This window comes from Meles meles, chromosome 2 (genome assembly GCF_922984935.1).
Source record: "Meles meles chromosome 2, mMelMel3.1 paternal haplotype, whole genome shotgun sequence".
Classification (NCBI taxonomy): domain Eukaryota; kingdom Metazoa; phylum Chordata; class Mammalia; order Carnivora; family Mustelidae; genus Meles; species Meles meles.
The window spans coordinates 67,770,264-67,789,211 of NC_060067.1; the positions used below are offsets into that span (position 1 = coordinate 67,770,264).

General features: G+C 60.2%; 1 protein-coding gene across 4 annotated transcripts in view; it reads right to left on the reverse strand.

Moving 5' to 3' along the window:
- Positions 1-528: 528 nt before the first annotated feature.
- The window catches only part of RGS12 (regulator of G protein signaling 12), a 101,076-nt gene continuing 82,656 nt past the window's right edge, over positions 529-18,948 (reverse strand). For 3 of the 4 annotated variants that reach the window (XM_045998004.1, XM_045998003.1, XM_045998007.1), the window contains 10 exons: positions 18,593-18,746; positions 16,918-16,994; positions 15,412-15,606; positions 14,988-15,061; positions 14,373-14,499; positions 12,457-12,553; positions 10,822-10,892; positions 10,274-10,427; positions 8,532-9,014; positions 529-986 (listed from right to left, as the gene is read on the reverse strand). In XM_045998004.1, the coding sequence (XP_045853960.1) occupies positions 760-986; positions 8,532-9,014; positions 10,274-10,427; positions 10,822-10,892; positions 12,457-12,553; positions 14,373-14,499; positions 14,988-15,061; positions 15,412-15,606; positions 16,918-16,994; positions 18,593-18,746 (1,659 nt within the window). In that variant the 3' untranslated portion in view covers positions 529-759. Of the gene's footprint in view, positions 987-8,531; positions 9,015-10,273; positions 10,428-10,821; positions 10,893-12,456; positions 12,554-14,372; positions 14,500-14,987; positions 15,062-15,411; positions 15,607-16,917; positions 16,995-18,592; positions 18,747-18,948 lie in introns of those variants that run through there. The other variant, XM_045998006.1, reaches the window with a different exon arrangement.

Below are 18,948 nucleotides of genomic sequence, written 5' to 3' on the forward strand. Positions count from 1 at the left end.
CAGCCCACAGTCCCTGGCGGTCCTGCCCCCGCCTGGCCAGCCACAGGCCCTCCTGACCAGGCTCTGGCTGCTCTCTGGGTCCTACTACCACCCAGGACCTCAGTGAGGGCCCCCTCCATGGACAGACGGACAGATGGATGGACAGACCTTCTAGATTAGGCCAAGAGCAGGCTTGGGGCCCCCAGAGCCCAGGCAGGAGAGCATAGGGCATGACATGACTCGTGGGCCTCCAGGCAGAGCCCTGCCCCCTCGGCATCCCCTGACCCCCAGCCCCCAGGGCCCTGCACTGACTTGTGACACGTGAGCCCACGCGACTGCCTCCTCTCACCCTCCAGGGCGCTCCGGCCTCCAGCACCGTCAGGCTGGCTTCACTCTCTTCGCCCAGCTTTGCCCTCAACACTGGAAGTCATCACCACCTCTATCCCTCTCCTGAGACGCTCCCTGTGGGCAGGCCTGTGACCCCAGCACCCAGCACGAGGCTCACACTTGGGGGGTCCCCAAAGTTGATTTATTGAGGAAAGGCGGGAGGCCAAGGGGCAGGAGAGGACAGGGTCTGAGGCAGCGAGTGTCCAAGGCCAGGCCACCCTGCACCTCCTGGTTTGGCTCCCGAAGGCAGGGTGGCCAAGGAGGCCCCTTCAACACCCTCAGGATGGCTTGGGTGGTCTCCCCAGATCACGGGAGTCCACGCGTGTCCAGCTGGGGTGGTGCCGGTTGGGGTGGGGCAGGGGTACGGCTGCTGAGGCACGGCTTCAGGCGGCCTCAGACGAAGGTCGCGTGATGTGGGCTGGCCTTGGGCTTGGCGGGCACACCTGGGAAGGGACTAAAGCTAGGGAGGTCTGATGTCAGGGGCCCACTGGTCCGTGACCTCTGGGGGCCCACCCGTACCCCGGGGACACTGCCACCCAGCCCGGGGGCCAGGCCCGCAACGCGGTCCATGTCGATGATGGTGTTGACCGGGAAGCCCTGGCTGCCTCTGGCCCCGCCTCCTGTCACAAGGAGAAGAGAGAGACTGTCACCCATCTGCCCTGCCCTGGGCGAGTTCCCCCAACAGGAGACTGCGCCCCCCCATCACACAGACACGGGTCATCTGTGACCTTGGCTGCCCCCGACCCAGCTGTTTTCAGGGCACCCACCTGCAGCTCCTGCTCAGCGAGCCCCCAGACCCTCATGGCCCCACCGCCACCTGAGCCCTCCCATCCTGGCTACCTGCTTGTCCTCCCGATGGCTGCCTTGGGGCCACATCTTCACCCTCACAAACTCTGAGTCTTTCCCTGCCTCTCCTCCCTGTCGTGCCCCTGGACACCATCCCTCCCCATCACATGCACTATAGGTCAAGCACCCTGCCGCCTGCCCCCTCACAGGCCATTCAGGGGTCAGCCAGCCATCCAGCTCCAAGCTCCCCTCCCTTTTCTCCTCTGACCCCCTGACCTAGAGCCCCTGGGCTGCCTGAAACTGCCTCGGAAGCTTCTAGACCCTGGGGCAGGTCACTGCTCTGTCCTGTCTCCCAGCAGGGCCTCCGGAGGGCAGAAATGTGTCTTCCGAATGGAGTCCCCAGGAATCAGCTCAGGGTGAGCTTGGCCTCACCCTCAGTCTCGGTCCCCCTCCTGAGCTCCCTGGCTCACCCCAGGGTGGGTTCCACAGGCAGGACTCCGGCGCCCTAGTCAGACCAGGCTGGGCGGGAGGAGCTCTGTCCTGTCTGTAGCCATGTCCTTGGTGATCCTGGGGCCGAGGGCCCTCAAGGGCCCCTGGGGGGCAGGGGGAGCTCTGAGCCCACAGCGGACAGGCTGGAGGAGCACGCCGGGTCCTGCTCCACTAACCAACTGTCCCTGGGCCTCAGTTTCCCCAGCCTTGCTGGTGGAGAGGAAGGTGGCTCCCTTCCTGGTTCCTAGGCATAGAAGCACAAGCAGGGAGGACCACGGAGGGCAGGAGTCTGGGCTTCCCAGCTGCTCTGTGGCCCTGAAAGTGCCCTGACCCCGCCACTCCCCACACCTCTGGAGGCACCTCCACGTGGCCTCCCTGGGGCAAGTCCAAGCCTCCAGGCAGAGGCGGGTGCGCTCTCTGATGGCGTCCAGACCAACCTCTCAGTAGCAAGTCAAGGGGGCAGCAGGAGGGCCATTCACCTGGGCCTGATGTCAGCATCGGGCACCTGGCCAACGGGGTTATCATAGTCCTGAAGAGGCTGTCCTCCGGGGGTCTGAGAGGCCAAAAAGCATGGGCCTCTAGGTGTTCAACAGCCGCTCTGCTAGGTCTGGCTGGGCTCCACCCCACCCCCTGTCATCACGGGGTCCCCGTGGCCCCAAATGCCAGGCTGTGGGGCCCAGACACGATGGGGTGGGGCTGGCCTTTGCCTGGGACTTGGGGCAAGCAAAGAGGCGGGGATCAGCCCCCTTAAATAGCATGTGACCCCGCCTGGGCTCAAGAGCCCAGCCTTCTCCCGTCCAACCCTAGACAGAGCTCCGGGAAGACAGAGCTGCAGGGAGCGGTCTGGCCTTCGCCATGGCATCCCCCCGACCCCCGGGCAGCTCAGTGGGTGCGGGATGGGGAGGAATGACAGCTTCTGGGGACAGGGCAGTAGGTCGGTCCAGGGACCAAGGATGTGAGCGTCACAAGGAGGGTGGCTGCAGTCTGAGCCCTTCCTGCCTGCTCTGCTCAGACTCGCTCTCCCAAGTAAGTGGCAGCCCCAGGCCTGTGACTCAGTGGCGGGGCCCAGCCCCGTGCAACAGGCGTGTGTCACAAACCCCAGGCCAGGGCCTGCCCCAGCCCTGTTCTGGCCCAGCCTCCCAGAGCTCTCATCAGTGCTTCCCAGCTGGTTGCTCTCCAGGGAGAACCAGCCTCTGTCCCAGGTCCCTCACCCACCCAGATAGGAGACTTTTGTCTCCTCCCCACTTGGGCAGCTCCGCTGACCCTTCCTTTTCCGGGGCTACCGCAGACCCTGTGCCCTGACCATCCCGGGGCAAGACTGCACTCCGGAGCCCCTCGCCAGCTGTCTGTGGTCCGTCCGTCCCCAGGCCACCCCTTCCTTTGCCCATAAGCATTCTCTGTGCTGACTGCCTGCTCCACTCTGGCCACCACCACTTCAGGAGAAGGTGACACAGAGCAGGACCCTGCTCTCGGGGACAACACTGGCAGGGCCTGGTCCAGGGGCCAAGTACTCCTTCAGGAGCCAACTCCTGCTGCCTGTCCCACAGCCCTTCCTGACCCAGAGGAACCCTCCCCGGCCTCCAGGGGCTTTGTTGTGACTTCAGCTCCCCATGCAGGGCATCATCTGTGAGGCCGGCTCCCGTGTGCTCCCCCAGTCATCCTGATATCCTCTCTGTGAAGCCTCCCAGCGGCCCCTGAGCTGCTTCCACAGCACACGGAGAGGTGGGCACCGCTGAATTGGAAAACAGTGGGGGGACTGGCCCTTCCAGGCCCTCCCAAGACCTTGTTGGCCCTGGGAACCCCATTCTGCCCACTTTCACAGAGGCTGACCAGGTCCCCATGGGGAAGAGCAGGGACAGCCCCAACAAAAGCCCAGGTTCCAGCCCATGAAATTCCCAAGGGACCCCTCCACTTGGCGCCCCAGGCCCACTGAACTATGTCTGGACATAGCAGAGAAGGAGTTACTGGATTAAAGCTCCTCATTCAGCAAATCCTTCATTCAGTAAATCTGTACTGAGCACCTACTCAGAGCCTGGGCCTCAGGAAATGGCAGTGCGCAGGGAAGGGGGGTGCGTCTGCAGGGAGGGTGGGGGCGGGGCAGTGTCAGAGCCACAGGGGGTGCAGGCATGGAGCAGGTGGCCCGGGGGAGGGGCAGCAGGCAGGAGCCCCAGCAGAGGATAGTGGGGGGAAGGGGTGTAGGTCACTGTGGACCACGGGAGCCTGGGGTTTCCACTCAGACCCAGGAGTCGGGGAGAGCAGACCAAGACAGGGATGGCAGGGCACGGAGCATGGCTGTGCCACAAGAGACCCAGGGCCGTTGACTCTCGTCGCTGGGAAAATGGAGTTGTCCTAGCCAGTGCTGGGGGGCTGCGGAGGGGGCTGGGCCCACACCGTCAGCCGCCTGGAAGCCTGTGGAGGCTTCCAGCCAGGCATCTAGCCAGAAAAGATCTGCTAGGGTCCATTCCAGCCAGAGCAGGGCCGGAACGCTAGAACGTGCTCTGCTGGAAAGGGGGGTTCTGGCAAGACCCCAGCCAAGGATGCCCTCTGACAACTTTCAGTCCTGAGGTTGGCGGCAGGCCCCTAGCACACCGACGTGTCCCCAAGGAAGCCAGCCACCCCTGTGCGAGCCATGGTTTGTACAGGGGAGGGCAGGGCTGTCTGCCCCCAGACAGCAGGGGTGCTCAGTGTGGAGATCCCTCAGTCCCCCAGATGGAAGGGCTGGACCTCTGCTGGAGAGAGGACATCTGAAAGGACTGCTGCAGATGTGGGGAAGGACATGGGAACGGGAAGTGGGGCCCAGGGCTGGGGACACCTGCATGGCAATCCCCGGAGTCCTCCCTGGGGCTACTGTCATGGACATGGCTGCAGTAAGACCAGGCGGCCACATCATCCGGGCTGAGCAGGGGTGACACCAAGGCTATGGCTGGCAGGGGGGAGGGGGGCTGACCACTGAGCAGCCAGGAGTAGAGAGGCTCCCGGGACTGCAGCCACACCAAGGGCATATGGTCTGGCTACCTTCACTGCCAAGATCAAGGCCGTGGCCTCTGGTTAGCTCTCCAGTTCCATTCCCATGGAAACTACATCATTAGGCCCCCAAAACCCCCGCTGGGTGGGCCATATGTGAGGGGACCAAGAGCTACAGGTGTCTGTGAGGAAGTAAGCAGTGGGTTCTGGAAAGCCACCAGTCTGGGAACTGGGTGCGCCTTTGGGGATCCTGGACACTGACCACTAGACAAGGTCTCCAAATGGAGATAGGTTCCCCGGCCAAGGAGAAGCAACCCCTGCATCTGGGCACCCACAGACCCCGGGCCAGAAGGGCTATGCAGGAACCCCTTCCTGGGAGGGGTGCAGCTGTGCCCATGTTGTTACCGAGGGGCCCCCCAGTTATTAAGGGCAGCTGGCTGCTGGGGTTCCCAGGGGCCTTGTCTCCTAAAAAGGCTAGGAGGGGCTCAGCTAGGACCCTGACCCACTTCCCTAACACCCGGTATGGCCAGACAGCAGTGAGGGAAGCTGGGCTTTTCCCATGCCTGCCTGGGGAGGGGTGGGGCATGGAGCCCCCCGTTGCTCAGACAGAGGGCCAGCTGAAGTGAGATTTCTCCAAACCCAGCCCTTTGGGGAAGGGCTCCGGATGTCCCCTTGCAAAGACCATTCTCAAATCCCACACGGTCAGGCCCTGTTCCCTGGGCTTCCTGGCCACTGGCTCTTTACTCGGGAGTGAACCTCAGTCTTAGGCCGGACGCCATCTGACTGTTGAGGTGGGCTAAGGCAGGGGCTGCTAGGGCCACTGGTCCACACTGAAGGCGGCTCCTCGGCTGCCCAGATACCCTGGCCAAACAGCTCAACAGAGATGCCTGCTCCCTTGGGAGCACGTGCTGCCAGGACATCATTCCCACTCGCTCTCTGATTGCGTGGACATGGGTGTCTTCTCACCCAGTGGGGAGAGACCAGCACCACCCTGAGCGTGGGCCACACCCTCGGCATCGGTCTCTGGCTTTGCTGGGACCCGAGGACATGCACCTCCCCAGGGGCTCCTTCCCAGGACTGGAAATGCCAGAGGGTGCCCCCAAATTCCTGAGGTGTCTCTGGAAGCCCCATAGATAATAATGAAGAAAGAAGCTGGGAATCAAGATTAAAGCAACCACAGGGTTCATTTCCTGGGGGTGCCTAGCTGCAGATGGGGCCCTCTGCACTGGACAAGCTTCTCGGGCCACTCATCTTGCCCAATTCCTCTGTCCTCTGGCCATGCAGGGTGCTGACGGCCTCTTAGGACATGGGTGCCAGGGACTTGGACCAGGGCGGTGCCATGATCCTCAGGAGGACACCCTGTCACCTGGGGGCCTGTTGCTGGCAGCTGCCCAACCAGCTGTCTGGCCCGGACGCAGCCATGAGCCATGGAACCCGGGGGCCCCAGCCATCAGCACACTGCATTCTTCACCCTGAACTGATCCATAGTGACCATTGCATTGCTAAGAAATATTTCCCAGCATCTGCGAGAACCCGTGAGAATCACTATGCTGAGACCTGCCTTCTAAATGATGAAAAATACAATTCGGTGCTCAGTGCCTCCCATGGCTGTGACCGATGCTCTTCCCCCACTCGACGTAGGAATCTTGGGGTCGCCTCCCTTTTGTTGCAACGTGGAGGCACCGGACACAAGGCTTGGGGGCCAGTGGTTCTTCCACACAGAGAGCCTATGAGGAGCCTAAGTCCGAGGCCTCCAGGCTGCCGGCCTTCGCGAAGCTGGGCCTGAGCCGGTTGCGCAGGAGGGAGCTCAAGATCAAGGCCCTTCCCAGCAGATACGCCTCTCAGCTCCAGAAGATACAGGTGGGTGCCGGACCCTGCCCAACTCCTCTGGGCTCACCCGCTCCCCGGCCAATGGCCAGAGCCCCTCTGTCTTGGGACTGCTGTGAGCCAGGGAGCTGGGGTGCACGTCCCAGCCGGTCTAGCCAGGAGGAGCCGGCCACAGTATGGGGAACACAGGAGCCACTGCCCTCCACCCCGATGGGTCAGAGATGCCAGCACATGGCTATTGAGTCATCCTGAGGGACAAGCGCAGGGTGGCTGCACGTCCCATGCTGGTGGTCACTCTGTGTGCAGATAGCCCCTGGGGGTGAACAGCGGGGGCCAGACACCCTGGTACTGGGGTTGGCCAATCCCGCAGGGATCCATGTTAGGAGCAACTGGCCACTGAGATCAGCCATGCAGCCTCACTGACCACCACCCAACACCCAGACTCTCCTCCCCTGGATGGGGCGGCAGAGAGGGACAGGGGGCACCTGACCACGGATGGAGGCTATCAGCACGCCTGGGGAGAGGAGGGCCCTACCCATTAGGCCCCCGCGTGGCCCAAGCGCGGTGCTGCATCTCCCCATTGCTGCTCCCAGGGTCGTGCAAACGCCCCCCCACCACTGCTCCCCGTTGCACGGCCATGTCCGTGGGCGTGTGTGAGACAGTCAGGGATGCCTACGAGTGCAGGGCTTAGGATTTTTAAAAGCCACTACACTAGGCCAAACCCACGAAAAGCAGGAAGGAATTTTTGAAAGAGAAAGAAGAGCGCGTTCAACCAGTCCGATGACAAGATCCAGAGTTTATTACTCTCGGAAGAACATAGACCCGATCACGGGGGAACCTGCACACAGGTGTCTACAAATGAGAGCAGAAAGGAAAGTCGGCCGCAGGCAGGCGTGCAAGAGTGCGGCGCGTGGAGGGACCATGGCTCCTCCCAGTTCGGTGTCCGTGCGCGGTCTCGGTGGGAAGGCGCCCAGAGGCCCTGCCCATGTGGCTTATGTCCCCAGAGTGCCCAGACGTGGACTTATGTACAGAACACACTGCGACAGTGCTTCCCTGGCCCCTGGTCCTGGGGCACACTCGACTGCCATCGGCATTCTGGGCCAGGCCGAGCCAAGGGAGGCACTGGTGTCCCCCGACGGCAGACCACAAGCGTGGTGCCAGGGTCTGCGTGTCACCAAGCACAGAAAGGAGAAAGGACAGCCACCAGCGGCTCCGGCAAAGTGTCCACAGCCCAGGGATGGATGCACAGGGGGTGGGGGTGGGGACACAGGCGCACACATGTTGGGGATCGGAGCAGGACAGAACTGCTCCTGGAAGGCCAGGAGCCCCGCTTCGAGCCTGGGCATCTGCGGCTCTCGGGCGGCCGGACCGCTCGGTTCCACACCCACGAATCCGCGCATCCGTCTGGAGAAACGTCTAAGCCTATTCTGGGCCAGGGAGCCCCCAGGGACTTCCTGTGACACCCTGGGAACTTAGCCACGGCCCGGCCCACACGGGGCCAGATCCCCCTGGGGTCTGCTGGGGTCAGGCAGGAGTGTGCAGCCCTCCCCGCGGAGGAACCCGGGGTCAGAGAGCATGCGCTCTCCTCACCAAATCACACGGGGCTTTCCTGGTTTGCTCAAGACAAATGCTATTTTTTTTTTCAGTCTTGAGACTACAACACAAAAAATACTAGCTATCCAGATTTCAAGAATAGCACATACATTTTCAGAAACTCCCTGGGCCTTGCTGGGAGGCGGTCCTGGACACGGGAACAAGGGAGGGGTTGGCAGGTGAGCACCGCTGTCTGTGCAGGTACGGACACAGCCCACACGCACGTCCCCTTCCAGAGCATTGCCTGGGCCTGCACACTCACCCCGAGCCCCTCAGTGACCTGTGCCAGCCACACGCAGAGGCGTTCCTCTTGGAAAAGGCAGAGGTGGCCCCCAGCAAGGAGGACAACAAAGGTCCTGTTGGAACCTCGTCGGAGAGAGGGCTCTAGGCAGAGGGGACTTACCATAGCTGTTTCTGTTTTTACTGGAAACAGAGTGGATAACACCGGGTGGACAGTGGAGGAGCAGAGAGTCAAAGGTGTGCAGGGGGGTCAAACTCGGAGGTACCTGGTCTCGGAGGTCCAGCCGAGTCCCGCGGGGTGGGGGTGGGCGGCAGTAAAGTGCTGTTGGGGCTGCTGATGTCCCCCTCCCCTGTGAGCGTCAGGTCAGCCACGTGTTCGCCCTCCATGGTCTGGACGCCCCCAGCCTCAGCTTCCTGGGAGTGGGGTGAGGGGGTCTGGGGAGCACTGAATGGCAGGCTGCCAGCCGAGCTGGGGCTTGTTGTGGGACTCGTCGTGGGGCTTGTGGCAGGGCTTGTGGCGGGGCTTGTGGCGGGGCTCGTGGTGGAGGGCCAGGGAGCCTTGTCCTTGCCGTTGCTGGTCAAGCTTCTCTTGCCGAAGTTCTTGGCGGCAGTGGGTGAGGGCAGGGTCCGCTCCCTGGGGCCGGGAGGTAAGCGCAGGAACTCGGGCAACACCAGGTCCTCCTTCCTCAGCAGCCCGCGCTGGTCGTCGGCTCTGTTGCTCTGAGCTTTGGAAATGAGCTCAAAAAACTCTAGTGGAAAAAACCCCCACATGGATCAAGCTTTAGAGATTTCCACACCCAGGCCTGTATCACAACCACAAAAAGCTCACCTAGGAAGCTCTCGTTGTGGGCTGTCCCACGGCCCTGGGAAGTGTAGGCTCAGGCCAGCCAGGCACCTCCGTCTGGCACCCTCTCTGCCCCCAGAGCTGCAGGGAAGGCCCCACCCCGAGAACTCAGAGTTGAACAGACTGAAACCCCCAAGCAGATCCAGCTGTGTGAGGACGACTCGAGAGGTGTGTTCAGCGCCCAGACTCCAGCCCGGGGTCTCTGAGTACCCGGGGGAAGCCCTTTACCCACGTCCTGGCTCCCTCGTAATGCTGACAGGGAGGCCACCTGAGGCACGAGCGAGCCCATGGTCCCTGAAGAGGGGCCCCCACTCTCTCTCCCACCTCTGCCTCCAGCCTCCTCGATGGCTCCCCTGAGCTCCTGTCCCCTTACCTGGGCTGTCCGCCAGCTGTAACTGGGGGTCACTGTTCAAAGGAGAAGGAGTCTAAGCTGAGCTTTCTCTAGCATTTAAAGGACATTCTTAATTTTGAAGAATGACAAGGACGTTAAAATCTCAAATCTTACTAGCTCTCGGCTGGGAGCAGGCTTGTGTCTTACTTCTGCCTCCTTGGTGGCTGGTGACAACCAAGGGGGGAGTGAATGGGCTCGGGTTGGCCTTCATGGGGAGCTAACTGTGGGCCCCCCAGCCTAGGGACTGCTCCCTGGATCACAACGCAGGTCCTAGTAACAGTTGTTAGTTTTGATTCTGCCGTTAGAAGCTTTCAGAAGAAAAAGAAGTTTCCATAAGCGATCACCTCTCCTTGGGTCTCTGAGGCCACCCTCCCTCTCCCCTGCAGGCCCAGGGAGGGCAGAGCATCTGGCCAGCAAGTCCAGGGCCCTCTTGGCCTCTGCCTTCTACCTGGCAACCCCTCCCCCCATGCTAGTGACCCTGACACTACCAAGGCCTTGCAGGAGCTGGGGAGGGGAAAGCGCACACAGACCCTTGGGAACCACTTGCTGCCCCCCTCGAGGGCACTCCCTGTCCCTTAAGGGCCCAATTCTCAGTCTGACAACTGGGAAGAGTGTATGGCAGCCACAGACTGACCCGGAACGAGGGCACACTCACTGGGATGGGGATGGCGTCCTTCTGATGTTAATGGCTCAGAGGAGCTCCTAACAATGACCTTAGGAAACTGACATTGCAATTCACTAGAAAACGCGGAAGTTGTAGAAAGCACACATACCCTCTGCTTCGTCCAAATTAATTTTCTGATATTTTTTTTTCCCAATCTTTGCAATAGATTCTTCTCTCTTTGAAAGCCGGGGATCCCTAGCATTTTTTCCATTTTCTCCTTTTATTTTAATAGAATTAGACTTGCCTAGTGTTCTCTCCTCTCCCTGCATTAGAAGGAAAGTCAGAGTTCTGCTTACATGTTGGACACATGACAACACACAATCCATCAGTTAGAGACAAAAAGCACCCCCCGAAATATAGGCCACGGGGACACACACTTTACGTGCCTTGCAGGAAAACCAATCACAGCTATAAAAGTCACAAGAACAAGAGTGTGAGTGTGAGGCACCTCCCTCCCCCAATGCAGAGGAACAGCCAGCCCACGGTTAGGGGAAGCCGGGCACCAGACGGGGAACAGGGGTGCAGGGCAGGCCCCCGAGCACATGGCCGATGGGCATGACGTGAGGCCGACGGAGGAGCGTGAGGGGCCCAGCCCACCCCGGAGCTGCACCACCCACCAGCAAGGGACCCGTGCAGATGAAGGCAGGGGGGAATTACCGTAGCTGAGTGATTTCTGGAACCGGAATTTACAGCTGTATTCTGTTTGGCTGGTGCACTTTTCTGTTTTTCTGTGGATACCGAACACAATGAAACATGCCTTATGATTTCCGCAAACTGCAAATTCTCCTAAATGTTCAAATGTAATTCTATTTCTATTGCTTTTGAGAGGAAGCTGTAAAGAAGGCCCAAGTATGAAACATCCCGTATCAAATATGCACACACAGGCCAAACCCCTAGGTGCAGGACTAAGGGACAAAGACCACCCTCTGTCGCATCTGGGGCAGGAGATGCGCCTCGTCTGAAGACACGCAGGAGGCACGGCGGTCCCCTGCAGTCATGGGGAGGCATGGTGAAAGGAAAGCTCATTTCAGGCACTGTATGAATATTCTTTAGAAAGCAGAAGAGTCTCACACTGATGACGTTTTCAAATATGGCTGTTGCCCCACATCAGGATGGCGGGCTGGCCTCTGCTGGCACCAGAGGGACAAAGGCCACTCCTCCGGCCTGGAGCACTAATGTTAGCGTTCCTGCCTGTCTGAGCTTTATTAAGCCCACGGAGGCGGGGGGGGGGGGGGGCTCCTGCCTGCAGCGCCCCCGTCACCCTCCCCTGTGCACAGGCAGGCTGGAAGGTCTGACCTTGCCAGATCCTGAGGGAGGGCCCCGTCCTGCTCGGCAGCTCATCCGACAAGGGCCAGGTGAGGCCCCAGAATGAGCACAGCATTCTCTAAAACCAAGGGTGGGCCCAGGAAGGTGTCTCCTCTCTGCAGCGAGGCGGGAGAGGAGCAGGAGCACGGAGGGCCTCCAAGGGGACAGAGGTAAGCGTGCCCAGCTACACTGCGGAGCAGAGCCAGCCCTCGCTGGGTGGAAGCCCAGGAAAGGGAAGAAGCCACCCCAGTGGCCCCTGGCAGCTCCTTGTGGAGTATCTCCTCACTCGGGTTCTCGGTAGGCGGTTCCAGAAAGCCCTCTCCAGGAGGCATGCTGCCTACAGCTCTCTGCCTTGAAGGGGGCTGGACATTCTGAGGAAGAGCATCAGGGCAAAGCATGGGGGAATGACTGCTGGCCCCAAGGTCAGGCACTGGCCTTGGGACCCCAGGATCCCCAGGTCAGGCCTCTTGAGGCAGAGGCAGCGGGAGGGAAAGGGCTCCGTAACCTCCTAATTCCCTGCACACGAGCAGCAACGGGGGCGTGGACGGCGCCAGCCCTCCACCTCATCTCTGCTGGGCCTGTGGCCCTCATGCAGAGGACCATGAGGCCTCCCAAGAGGCAGCACTCTCTGGCTAAGGCCCTGGACACAGGGAGTGCTGGAACCTCAGCACAATCCTATGGCAGGGGGTGGGGGTGTCAAGCAGGACTGTTGCCCCTTCTTATAGCGAAGAGGACACACCCTGCTTGTCAGCAGGTGGGCCGATCCCCCAGCAAGGCCTTCGTGTTCCTGGTCCCCCTGCCTCAGCCCACTGACAGGTCTAGACTGGGGTGGGCTGGACCCCTCGGATGCCCGGCTAGGGGATCATGAGGCCCCATAAGACCCTAAATGAGACCACCCAGGTAGCAGCACTGGGGGCTTCTGGGAAGTGCACAAGGGGGACCCCAGCAGGCTAGGGGGACCAGGGGAAGCCTCGGGGCCTTGCTTACCTTTTCCTCTGGAGGGTTCCTTCTCCTCCAAGATGACCCGCTGCCCGTCCAGACTTGATATGGGGGCGCCAAGGTCCAGGGGCTCCTTCTCTCCACTCTAGGGGCAGAGAGGGAGCATTGAGTCACTCGCCCCGGTCGGAACTCTCTGGAACAGCTGCTCACAGGAAGACCATCCCAGGTATGTCAGAGTCACACGCCAGGGGACCCCAGGTCCTGTCACCTCGGAGGGCTGCCTCAGAGGGCACTCCACAGGTGCCCAGCCAACACGTGTGGGATCTCCCCAGGGCTGGCCACCCAGCTTCTGAGTACTGGCTGGCCCACAGGGACAGGGATCTGAGACCCGGGGGGAAGGAAGGCTTGTGAACACTGCAGACCTCTCAGTCCACAGATCCAAGCTTCGAGCTGCAATGAGTCTGCTCACTGTAAACCAGCCCCCAGCCCCTCAGACGCGGCTGGAGGGTGAGAGATGAAAGCAGAATGCCCCTTCCCTCTGGCTGACCATGCAGACAAAGGACCCTGAACTTGGAGTTCGGCTCCCTCAGTTCCATTAGTCAGGAGAACACTAAAAGTGACCGATGTCCCATTGGGGAGTGACCTCCAGCTCCTGGCACCACCCATGAGGAAATGGAGCGCCAGCCCACAGGGCTGCCCTGCTTTCCACCTTCCCGATGTAGGTAGGTGCCATTCATCAAAGAAGCCACATCTGCCACGACCCACTCCACAAGAATTCTCCGTGGCCAGAGCCCCAAGACAGCAGACCCACTCTTCCCGGTGATGGTCTCAGCAGCCAGAATGCAGCTCATCCGGGGACAAGCCCAGGCGTGTGCTTCCAAGACTCACCCCAGTTTACAGAGAGGAAGACTGAGGCACGAGGGGGGGAGCACTAGCTAAGAATCACAACAGAGTAAAAGCAGGATGCCTCAGCCACGCCCCTCCCTGACCAGCACAGTCTGGCCTCGGCCAGTGGGCCTCCCTGCTGAGCTGGGGAAGGGGCTTCTGTCTACCCTCAGGGTGTCTGTGCAAAATTAAAATCCTAAAATACTGGTGGGGCACCTGGGTGGCTCAGTTCAAGCATCCCACTCTTAATTTCGGCTCAGGTCATGATCTCAGGTCATGGGATCAGGCCGTGTGTGGGAGTCTGCTGAAGATTCTCTCTCTCTTACCCTCCCTCCCACTCACCTGTACTCTCTCTCTCTCAAAAAAAAAAAAAAAAAAAATCCTAGAAGTACTTGAAATCATAGCTCTGACAAAGTTTGTCTCTGAAGAAGGAATGCAGGATGAACACTGTTGTTAATCGCCACGTTTCACAGCAAAGGAGTGGAGTGTGCTGAGAACACACAGTGCTTTCGGCACAGACCAGGTCTCAGGTCCCAGGACGTCTCCCGCAAACACCCTCTGCTCACAGGGACAGGGTACTCTGCCCAGGTTTGCGCTGGTGTCTTTGTCCCAAAGCCTGGTCCACTCCCACCCATTCACCTTATTCATACCCCAGGGGCCCTGCTTGGAAATGACAAGGTTTTCAATCTACAGGTGCAGAGGGGACTTGGGCCGTGTCAGGGAGAGCGCCCCCGCGAGGCTGCCAGCAGAAGTCTGGCAGCAGCTCGCGCGCAAGACGCATCAGTGCTCCCGACACTCAGCCAGCCGAGCACACCTGCAAACGGCAGGGGGACTCCAGGGATCTCTAGGGGTGTGTTTCTCCTTTTGCAGTCCCCAGATCAAAGCCACACCTCCATGATCACCCAGAGCCCGCTGGGAGTGAGCAGGGACAAACAAGCCACAAGGACCTCCACTTACTGGGACACCTTCCCACCAGGGCCTCGTGGCCCTTGCTCTGGCTTGCCCCTGTCCGTGGCACATCAAGGGCCAACAGGCCTGTCCGCACAGGAAGCACAGCTTCGGGCCCCTGGGTCACTCACCAGCCTGGCCACCAGCTCGTTCAGGTGAAGGCCATACTTGGCCACCACAGGCCGCAGCACTTCTGTGACGGGCTTGGTGGGCTTGGCCTTGAGCCCCACGGACCGGTTAATTGGAACCAGATCGAGCCTGGGTGGAGGGAGAGACACACAAACAGGGCTGTTGCACACGCACACTGAGCTGTTCCTCCCGGAGGGCACCACAGTGTGGCAGCTCCATGGGGTCCCCGGGTTGGCGCCAGGTTGCAGCTGTGGAGCACCTTTGGCGGGAGAAGGAAGCTATGGGGACAGGGGTAGGGCTTCTGGAAGGTTTCCAGTTGGGTGTCATAGCCAGCAAAGACGGCAACCCCCCTCCACCGGTGGATGGCCAGCACTCTGCTGTCCCGCCCACGTACCCCTGAGTGTGGCCCCACAGCAGCTGTGACACAGGATGGAGAGTGATCCCTTGGCCCCGTGGGTCCCTGGGGCTGCATGCAACCGCTGTCAACCCACCACTCTGCTCATGAAGGGGGCACCAGCCTTCCTTTCCCAGCCCAGCGTGCAGGGCTTGCGGGGATGTCCCCAGACACAGCTACATGGCCCTGGAGCCCTCAGGACACAGCTGGGGCATTTTCGTACCGAAACAAAGTGCGCTTCTCTAGCCGCAGGTCCCGAGACTCCAAGATGCTACTGTCTTGATGCAGCACCAGAGGCTTTGCGATGCATGGACAGAATAGAAACCAGGTCAGAGTGGGGGCAAGCAGCGCCCTTGACCTACTCCCAGACCACATGGGGAGGTACAGTGGCGCCGGAAAACTGCGGCTTCTAAACCAGCCACCCTGTGGAGGCTGCATGTAGACAAGCGAAGGCTAACATGCCGAGGGCTCCGGGCAGGGCGGCTAGGCTCCGGAGGCAGAGCCATCAGCCAAAGGGCCTCACCCAGCCACAGCCTAAGGGGACCAGGCAGATTTAGTGGACCAGATAAACAGACCCACTGTTCCCCCCCCACCCCTGGGCAGCATCCCCCAGGGGAAGGGCCCTGATGGTCCATGCAGCCCCCTACCTTGTCCCCGCCCACCAGGAAGAGGTCCACAGCAGCCCCATTGATGCCATGTCGCTCGCAGAGCCCAGTCAGGACCTCTTTGATGGACAGCCCTGCCTTGACAGCCACCACGCAGGATGTCCCGTCCGGGAGCTGGATACAGCAGTGCTTGGTGGCCTTGTCCCGCTCTGGCCCAGAGGTCCTGCAGGCCTCTGACTAGGGAACCGGGAGACAAGTGTTATGGGCAGGTGTGCAGGGTGCCCAGGGAAGGGCTCCAGCCAGCCGGTGTGGGCAGGGTGGGGTGGGGCAGGCAGGGGCCACGATCCTCCTTTAGCTGCTGGCAGAGGGCCCACCCTGCCAGTGCCAGGGCCAGGCCGAGGCCTCCGGTGGCCCTTCCGCCCAGAGGATATTCTACATCTCTGCCTGGGTGAGGACATGGCCCAGGCTCACCAAGGGCCCAGAGAGGGACACAGCTGCAGGGTAGGGGTGGGCAGGCAGGGGGAGGCAGGGCCCTGGATCGCTGCACAGGCAGAGGCTTTTGGGACCATCTGCATCATTCACTGACTAAGTCAGAGGCGCAGGGCATCACTACTTAGCACTCTGTCCCAGCACTCTGTCCCATACTCTGATGCAGGGGCCCCTGATGGGCAGGGCACGGACCCAGTGTGTGGCAGACCCCTGGGTCTCTCCGTGACATCTCTTGGGGTCTCTGAGTTACACCAGTGTCCCCCCGCTGCAGACAGGCCCCTGCAGATGTCCTTCCCATGTGCGACCTGCCCTGGCAGGTGCTACCCGCCCCCCCACCCCATCTCCTCCTGACAGTCTGGAACTCTGTGCCGCCCCAGCTGCATTCCGGAAAATGTAGCTTGTAGGTGGTAGGCCGATGATAAAACAGGCCCAACCATTCTCTTCCCACGGACGCGGATGCAGGAATAAAGGGTGTTTGTTTCAAGCCAAGGTTCTAGGGTGTCTGGCGGGCAGCAACAGCGAACAGACAGGTGGGTAAACCCCTCCAGCTTTAACTGTTACACAGTGTAACTGCAGAAGTAATAATATGCTACATTGTCATTGACAGTGACAAGTGACTGGGATGTTGGCAGCCATAAGGGTTTCCAAACCTGGTATCAGACAAGAGCTGACAGCCAGCCCGCCCCTAATGAGACACTGGGTGGCGAGTGGAGGTGGAGCCCCCGCCACAGCCACGCCCCCCACTACAGGAGCACAAACACAGGAAGGTTTGCCTTAGTGGGATATTCAAACTGGGAGACAAACACAAATAAGAGCAAAAGGGCATCCACAGTAAGTCCAGAAATCAGCAAGCAAGGATCAGCCCCCCACCCCTGTCTGCCACACAGGTACCCACGCGGCCAGGAGCCCGAGGCTGGCAAGGGCCCCAACCCAAGCCCGGCTACAGACGTCCAACACATGCGTTTGTGGGGCTTTGTGAGTATGGGCTCTACACGACTGAACACGGAGGCGGGGATCACTTATCAGCTGTGACCCTGGGGACAGGGAGGCATGACTTACCAAGTCTAGGCTCCCCGTGGAGGACACGGAGCCCTGTGACTCACGGCGGCCCAGGCCTCCATTGGCGTGCAGGGGCTCTTGAAGGGGAAACACGGGAACTCAGAAAACCAAACAACACTTTTTGTCACTTTTCCCCACTTACTGTCACCTCTCCCAACCCCACCCTTCAGGCTGAGCAGACAAAGGACACGGAGAAGACTTTTGGAGGCATGGTTTCCCCTTTCCGACAGTCTGGCACGCCCCCAGGACGCAGCTAGAAGGCTCTGCTCTGCCCTTGGCCACAGCCGGCCCCCAGACCCCCAGCGGCAGCCAGCAGCAGGTCAGAAACACAAGTCCATGCTCCTGCTGCAGGACCTCCCTTCCCCTCATTTAATCTGGGATTTTTACTTCAACAAGTGGCTTCTGGGCACAGATGAAAACATCCCAGCAGGTTACGGCAGCTCTGCCCACTCACGGTTCAACTCACATCTTCCTACAAAGTCCTTAAGTGAGCCCAAAAGCATGCCAATCGCCACTATCACCCGAATGCCCTGCTGTCTTTGGCTAAACTAAAGATCACAAAAACTGACCCAGGGAGGCCCTCTGAGAACACAGGACCTGCTCCCTAGTCGAGCCATGCCTGGTGGCTGCAGGCCAGGGCATAAGGACATAGCAGCCCTGGGTCCCACTGACCTTCTGAGCCACCGGCCCCCCATTCCCATCTCCCAGGTACTCAGGGGTCCCTGGCCCACATTGGACAAGCGCTCCCGCCCCCACAGTGGTCTCCCACTGATTGAGGTCTGCAAGTCTGTCTGCCTGGCCTTTAGAAGGAATGCTTGTATTAACACCCATGGCACGACCATCCATACAATGGGCACAAGAAGACTGAGTTCGCCGGCTGCTCTGAGGACGAGATCAAACATATTTGATCCAGACCACCTGGCCCAGCACAGGCCCCATCCCGGGAGCTGCCACCACCTCTCATCCTCAGGTGTTCCCTGCCAGTGGTGTCTCCATAAATGGCCCAAACTTGGGGACCACAGGCCTGGAGCCTACGGGTTATTTCCTAAAAAATAATCCCTTTCCCAAGAATCCCTCGAAGAGAAAATCCTTCCAAGGCTTTTCTGCTTCATGCTTTTTCATGCCTGGTGTCAACTGCTATCTTTCTCCACCTTATCCCAAAAGTGCTCTCACTGCCTCTGACCCACCTTCCAGGACGAGCCTGTCTCTCTCACCCCATCTTCTGAGCTACACACAAGAAAGAAAGGGGTAAAATCTCTAGAATGGCCTTACAGATTAACAGTAATAAGAAATGCCAAAGGCTCACGTAGCCCTACGCACACCTAGAAAAAAGCCTCGCCAGGAAACCGAGAGGTGGTCCGGGTGCACAGGTAAGACCCTGCTATTTTTCTTCTCCTCCCCATTTCCTATAAGAGGCCAGAAGAGGACCGGCTGGGAGGCCCACCCCGGCAGGGTGCCCTGGCCTGAGGAGGAGTGGGCTGTCGGGCACCCTCACCCCCTTTTTCAAAAGGCACTAAAGCTGCCCTGGTTCACTCTGGCTGGCTGCCCCGAAGGGCCACACCAGGACACAGCGCTGTGCTCTGAGCACTCCAGAGGTGCCCTCCCAGCCCGGCCCCACCACTCCATCTGTGCCCCAGCAGGCCGCCTCCCAGATACCCATCTGCACACCACGAACCATTTGCATGGTCACCATGCTCCTTCTTCTTCTGGGACCGCCCGGTGCTCCTGGTCCTGGACCAAGAGAAGAACGCTCCTTTCCGCTTCTTCTCACTGTCCTCATCCCCCAGCTCTTCGTTCAGAGATCGTCCTGATTTTGATTTTCCACTCAGCTGCCATCCAATGGAGATGTTAACATGACATGATTTCATCGTTACACGAAGTGTGAAAGGAAGCAAAGGAGAGCTATAAAGCTATCTGTGGGACAGCTCAGACCCTCCAGTGGCCACAGGGCATCTCTGCCACTGGCCAGAACCCCTACCCCCAGCCACAGGCACAGGGTGCCTCCCAGGGAGGGGGTGCTGCGTCCCAGGA